General features: G+C 38.5%; 1 protein-coding gene across 3 annotated transcripts in view; it reads right to left on the bottom strand.

Annotated features, from left to right (window-relative positions):
- Positions 1-3,715, bottom strand: part of CEP43 (centrosomal protein 43) — a 28,868-nt gene extending 25,153 nt beyond the window's left edge. For 2 of the 3 annotated variants that reach the window (XM_087718188.1, XM_087718189.1), the window contains exon 1: positions 3,555-3,704. In XM_087718188.1, the coding sequence (XP_087574314.1) occupies positions 3,555-3,644 (90 nt within the window). In that variant the 5' untranslated portion in view covers positions 3,645-3,704. Of the gene's footprint in view, positions 1-3,554 lie in introns of all 3 variants that reach the window. The other variant, XM_087718190.1, reaches the window with a different exon arrangement.
- Positions 3,716-7,360: the final 3,645 nt, after the last annotated feature.

Here is a 7,360-nt window from a genome sequence, read left to right on the forward strand (position 1 = left end):
CAAGGTGGGAGGCCTAAATTGTGGTACATATGGATGCATCATTGGAAGACCTGAAGGATCAGGATAGGGACAGATCATCATGGAAAGTCTATGCCAGTGATAGCGACCCTTTTCAGCACTGAGTGCCCAAACCAGAACGCGGGTGCATGTGCGTATGCTGGAGCGCCGGAAACCTGAAGACCAGCTGGCCAGCATGTGCATACCTGGTTTTTGGCCGGTTTTTTGGGCTGCAACTGTCAGGCCATTTTCCGGTGTTCTGGCACCCACGAAGACCAGCTGGCTGGCATACATGTCAGAAATCAGAAGAGCAACTGGTGACAGCCCATGTGCCTACAGAAAGGGCTCTACATGCCACCTCTGACATGTGTGCCATAGGTTCGCCATCATGGGTCTATGTTGTCACTCAGAGTTGAAGCCAACTTAATACTACACAATCAATCAACTTTGAGCAAGAAGTCAAATAATTACAACTCCTGCTTGAGCACTAGAAGACTTCCAAGGTCCCTTCCAGATTACATTAGATTAGATTTTACTCTACCTTTACCAAAGTCACTTCGATTTACTCTAATTGAACTCAGGCTATATAAATTATTTGCAGCTGATTGAGGCAGAGTCTAAATGGTTACCCAGGAAGAGTTTAAAATTGGATAGTACTGAAGAAATGCACAGGGTCCTTCAGACTATGGATGCAATCCACGGTAATTAAGATCTATATTACCCCCTTTTTAAGGCCTCCAAGTAGATCTGTTGTTGGATTGTGCTGGTGTTAAATCATCCATGAGGAATGGGATAGTTAAAGAGGCAGTGACCTATCCTCCTGATGACATTGTCCCTGATCCAAAAATACTATACAATTTTTATCTGATCTAAAAATCTCCCATTTTAGGGAAAGTGCTGAGAAGGTAGTCAGTTTGGAGCTCCAGAATGTCTTAGAGAATAGAGATTATCTGGACCCCTCAGTTGGGTTTCAGAGTGGGTCACACAATGCTGAGATGGTATTGATTGACTTGTAGATAAACTTTGGCAGAGCTGGGATGGGTGGTGCATTATGCAATCTCTTAGAAGTTGTCAATACCATTGATCCTGGTATCCTTCTAGATCAGCTCTGAGGCTTAGATATATTGCTGAATAGGTTCTTTATTCCCTGGGGCGAATTCAAATCAATGTTGATGGGAGAAGAGAGATCAGCCTAAGATCCTGCTTTGTGGTGCTACTCAAGTTCAAGTTTAAACAGAAATTGGGGACCCCCTTGAACTCTCACAATTTGGGGACCCCCTTGAACTCTCAATTTCTACTTTATAAGCAGTTGGTAGCTAAGAGTGCATATGTACAAATTCATCTTATGCACCAATAGTGCTCATTTCTGATTGGAAGACTCCACTCATGAACATTATGGAATTTATTTTGGAGTAGAAGTGATCTGGCATAATATAGATTAGGCATGTCAAAAACATTTTGTTTTGACAAAGCTCTTCAACTAAACACAAGTAAACTTAGACAAGAGAAAACAGATCAGTTTAGGACTGGGAAGGAGTTAAAGAATATGAAATGAGAATGAAACTAAATGGAAAGGAATTATGTTTGAGATATGTAATAAATAGGATCACTTACAGAAACCCTATAAAACTTTTAAAGTTACAATATAACAATGCAAGTCATATTAAATGTGAAATGGTACATAATGAAAAAGAGGAGTAATTTCCTGTGTAGAAGAGAAACAGAGAAAGAATTTTGCTAAAGTCAAAAGCCTCTTTATTTCAGTATTATATCACACAGTGGTGATTTAGATTCATCTGGGAAGCCCGAAAGCAATTCATAAAGGTGATGAATATCTTCTGTGGCTGTCTTTTGCAGCTTTATTCAGCATATTGTGCCTTCAATTCTGGCAATAGTATAACTATTAAGACTAGTTACCAATGATAATCCTGTCCTCCATGTAGGTATCAAATCCCCTTACTAATGGGTGAACATTAATAGAATTGTTTGCCATGAATGAAATGATTAAATATGTACACTACTGTATAAAGAATTTTATAGTGATCCTGGATCGCCTTACATCTAGATTTAATCAAACCACATTCTTATGAAAGTAATTTTTTTTTAACTTTTCCACAGCAAACAGGATGTAATATGTTCCCATTCTAATTATCAAATCTTTTATAAAGGGTATTTCAGAGTTGTCCAAGAGTAAGAAGATACAAGATCCAGTTCTTTTTAATGTAAGAACACAAAAGTTAGCTAAAATAAAAAATCGCATTGGACTCAGATTCAATTCCTGATGGCTTCATATTACTTATCCATGCAACACTGTCACAAGTTACAGGTCTTTTCATGAAACATTTTCTTCTTTGGATTTTTTTAAAAATTACCCAGCAGGCATGGTATTTCCTGGAATATAACAATTACAACGCTGGGACACAGTGGCAGAAAAGAAACACCTGTATTTTAATATCCTCTGTGACACAAGGTGTAGCAGATAATCTGGTGGCAGTTGCTATTTTTCAGCTTAATTTACACTATGAGATTGTTTTGAGAACAGAGGTAGCAGGGGGAGAAGCATAATCAAGTATACTACCTTGGGTTCCTTGGAAGAATAATTGGTTACCGTATATATGTGAGATGTAGGATGAATCTTTTTTTTCATTCTGAACCTGAGGCAGAATTTCTTATCTCAATACTGTGGAAAATATGGGGGGGGGGGGGTTTCCAGCTCCCATATAATTTCAACCAGCCTAGTATTGTCCAACAAGGGCCAGGGCTAGGATAGAGAAGACTGACCTCTCATATCCCCAAAACTTTTAACCTTAAACTGTCTACTATTGACCTCACCCCATTCCTAAGAGGTCTGTAAGGGGTGTGCATAATAAGCACACCATCGTGCCTACAGTCCCTCTCATACTGTACCCATTTCATTCGCTCATGTTTGTTCTTATACCTATTATCTTGTAAACGATTGAAAAATCAAATAAATAAATAAAATGAAACGAAACTGGACAGCCAAAGTGACAAGAGGCAGACAAAGGGAAGCTCTTTCTCGCGTTAACCCCACAGGAACGAGTCGTTCTTACGGCGTGATGCCACCCACTTCACAACTTTAAAAGACGTTTCTTTAAAGCGTCCTGGAGTTGCCATTCTCTACCCTATGACCATGGGCGATTTGAGGGAGCAGAAGTAGCGGCCTAGTGCTGCCAATGACAGTGGAAACAGAATGCTGGGGCTTCAGAGGCCTTTATCTATTCCAGTCCAGTTTTCTGAACGGCCATTCACACCTTCCACCTCTCGACCCCCTAGAAAAAGTTCGACGCATGCGCCTTTAATAGAGAGAGGTGCAAAGCGTCGTTGCCTCGCTCGCCTCCCTTGAAAGCGGGAATGGTCGCGGCAGGCAGCTTGGTGCGGTTGACGTCTCCGCGACCTCCTCTGCGGCTCGCTCAACCGGCAGCTTCGCTCTAGAGCGCGCCCGTTCTCTCTCGAGTGTTGCAACCGGGGCGCTTTGCCCGTCTCTTCTCTCCGCCCCTTTAAACCCATAGCTTAGTCCCGCCCTTCGCCCCCTTCACCTTGATTTTGTTAAGCACTCCAGTCGTCTCCAGCGTTTGCACGAGAAGATCTCTCAGCTCTGTATCTTCCTCCGTCGTCGCCGCCGCCATCTTGCTTCTCCCTGACAACCGCCTAAACGCTAAGCCGCGATCTGCCCAGCCTCGCAGATTCGTTCCTCTATTAGGAAGGGGACGGACTTCGCCGTAGCACGTGACCAACCGGCCTCCCGCCCATCCACCCGATTTTTGGCGCCTCAAGCGTGCGGACGGGCAATTTGGGGACCCAGCTCTGCGATTGGCTGGAGAGGCTCGGAGGCGGAAGTTTATACAAAGCGGCAAGTTTATACAAAGCTGGAAGAAGTGGAATATTGATATTCAGCCCAGGATGGCTGGGCATCAAAATGACAATCCCTTCCCTAGAAAAAAGAGGTTGTGGGGGGGCTAACATTTTCCCTCCTCTTGTCCTGGGTAGCCTCCTTCAGATGGAATTGTCGTTCAAACACACACACACACACACACACACACACACACACGGTAACATTTCCTAGATATAATCTTGTGATCTCAAAACTAAAGTAAAATAAAATAAATGGGGGGTAGAGAAGCAAGGCTGGACCTGGACTTTGGAAGGTAACCCAGGAAATCACACTAGCCATCAGAATAGAACTTGGAGATCTTCTAGTTTGCACCCCCGCCCTGCTCAAGCAGTAGATCCTATACCATTTCAGACAAATGACTGTCCAGTCGCTTCTTAAAATCCTCCAGTGATGAAGCACCCACAACCCACAAGCTGTCCCACTGATTAATTGTCATCCTTGTTAGGAAGTTTCTCCTTAATTCCAGATTGCTTTTTTCTTTGATTAGTTTCCATCCATTGTTTCTTGTCCTGCCCTCTGGTGCTTTGGAAAATAAATCAACCCCCTGCTCTTTGCAGCAGTCTCTCAAATACTGCAGCATTGCTATCATGTCCGCACCCCAAGTCCTTCCTTTATTTAGACTACTCAAACTCAAATCCTGCAACTGTTCTTCATGTGTCCAGGTCTTTAATCATCTTAGTTGCTTTTCTTTGCACTTTTTCTAAAGCCAAGTGTGGGAATCAAAGGGAAAAAAGATACCAGCAAACAATTTTCTTGGCAATGATACAAAAGTAATGGCAATGTGGTCAATATGTGTAGAAAACTTTTACCTTTTCTAAATATTACTTAGGAAGTACAGAACGCAGATGAGTAAGTTGTTTTCCATCCCTGTTTCTTGGTTGTATAAGTCTTCAAAGTTTATGTCACTATCAGTGCTGGAGCAGGAATTATGGTACCCAGTAAATGAAATCAACTATTTTTTTCTAGAGTGAAGTACTTTGACTAGCTGCTATTTGGAATTGCTGTCCATGGTAGTTGCTATAACAATACAAGTAGTCCAAAATTTACAATCAGAATTGGGACCAGAATTTTCACTGCTAATCAAGGCATTTGTTTTTATGACTTTGCAATCTCTGACCTTTTTTTTGTCACAGTTGTTAAGCGAATCAATATGGTTCTTAAGTGAATCATGTGTTGTTAAATAAATCTGGCTTTCTCCATTGATTTTGCTTGTTGGAACCAAATGGCAATCATATGATATCAGGACACTACAGCCAACCTAAATACATGCCAGTTGCTAAAGGCTTAAATTTTGATCCATGTGATCATGGAGATGCTGCTATAATTTTAAATGTGAAGACTGGTTTAAGTCGTTTAAGTAATTTTTTCAGTGCTGTTGTAACTTTGAAGCATTACTAAATGAATGATTGTAAGTTGACCTGTACCTGTACAATATAAAAAAAACTTTCCCTAAATAAATAAATTGCTGAAGTATTAAATATAAATCAACACATATTTTCAGCCCTCTTTTATCTGCTATCAGGAGAATTATACTTTGATGTAATCAACAAATAATTCAATTGGACCTGTTCTCAAGTAAGTAGCATTCCAACCTCTAATATGTATTTAATTGTACTATTTGTGATTTTCATTTTTAAAAAAGCTAATTAAATATTGAAAAATAATTACTTATAAGCTTATCTTAAAAGTATAGATGACAATGATTTGACCTTTCAGATAAGTATGTTCAGAGACTTTTATGTTGAAATGTGCACTATAATGGATGTAATATGTGAGCATTTTTAATATACTTTCAAATATGCATAGGGTTGGCTGTGTGTCTAGCACCTATATCTATTGTTACAATTTGAAAGTAGCTGAAGACCTAAGGGAAAAATGTGGCATCACAAAACAATAGTTTAAATTAAAGATCCATAAATGAAATTTCTAATTGCAAAGAGAAGAATTGTTCCAGTAAATAAATGCATAATAGAAACTTAATTGAATATGAATATTATTTATCAGCTTGATCAACTGCCTTTATTTCCCAAATGTTCGAATTCCTTTGGATTTAGCTGCTCCTGAAGTGTACAGTCTAAGGATTTTCATCAGTACAAACAAGCTTGAACAAACTTTTCTAAAAGATCCAACTTTTGTTAGCACTGTAAGCTCCAAGTCTTTAACAAAAGCTGAAATATTTTGTGTTAAACTGTGTCTCTCAATACAATGTTGAAATGCCTCCTCCAAAGGCAGTAGTGCAGATTAACTCTATGCTACTGGGATATGTCTAATTTTTCTGCATGATACTGGGTAATGAAAGTTAAATCTTTTAATGTGTTTTTAATCTTTCTGATAAAAATGTGGCATTTATTACTTCTAGAATCATGCTGCAGGTGGCACTAAAAATACATGTCCTAATCTTTAAAAGCAACAATATTCAAAGAAATCTGTCAAAGAAATCTGACTGCAAAGATTATTTACTAGCTGAAACTTTCTGTGACAATTTATCTTGTATTATTTTTTATCTGAACTCTATGAGGTAGTAATGAGGTATTGCTTATTTATATTTTTCATTTTTCCAAACTAGATTGTAGATTGTTTGTAATTATACTAATTCTGTGTGTATGTTCTAGTGGCATTTCCTGCCAATTTCCTCAGAGATTTCACTAAATTTATCATGATCTATTAGATGCCTAAGTAGTTTAAATATTACACAATAAAAGAAAATAATGAAACATTAAGGCCTATAAAGACTGTGGAGATGCCTTAGAGCGGGCCATGGCCATACCCGGTTTAGCGAAGGGGAAAAAATGTCCCGATACGTCTCGTGACAATGTGAGTTTGACACTCCTGCCTTAGAGGTAATAGGTACTTGGCTGTTTCATGTTTGTAACAGTAATCTCTTAAAAAATAAAAGTTGAATACATTTCTCAAAATATTTGGAAAACATCTGAAAAATCAAAAATATTGCTGAACAAACTCAGCATTTCTGTGTCAAAAAGATCTCCATTATAAAATATGAATTAAACTTCCTTATAATTCATTCTGATTCTGCGAGCTTGCAAATAATCAGATACAGTTTGTATCTACACAATATACTTATGTTTAAGCCGAGTTTGTTCAATAATCAAACTGGCTAGGATTGAGTAGTACATTTGGATACAAGACATTTGTCTTCCTTTGGTTATTTAAATATTTGAAAATATTTATAGAATTTATAGAATGTGTCCAATACTTCGTTCTATAGATTAAACATATAGCCTTTAACGGTTTCACAAAAAATACCAAAATGCACATTTATGATGTCAGACTTGGCAAAGCCCATTGGTTAGAGTTGATGTGTGATAATTAATTACATATAATCAGACTGTTTCATTGTATGCTTGCTTGAAACTGCCACCAATTTTAAAGGAGACATTTTCTAGCATACACTCACTTTAGAGTTAAAAATATCCTTAGACTGATATTTTT

The sequence above is a fragment of the Thamnophis sirtalis genome, unplaced genomic scaffold, assembly GCF_051295495.1.
Source record: "Thamnophis sirtalis isolate CommonGarterSnake01/CBP01778 unplaced genomic scaffold, rThaSir2_p1.2 scaffold_6, whole genome shotgun sequence".
NCBI lineage: Eukaryota > Metazoa > Chordata > Lepidosauria > Squamata > Natricidae > Thamnophis > Thamnophis sirtalis.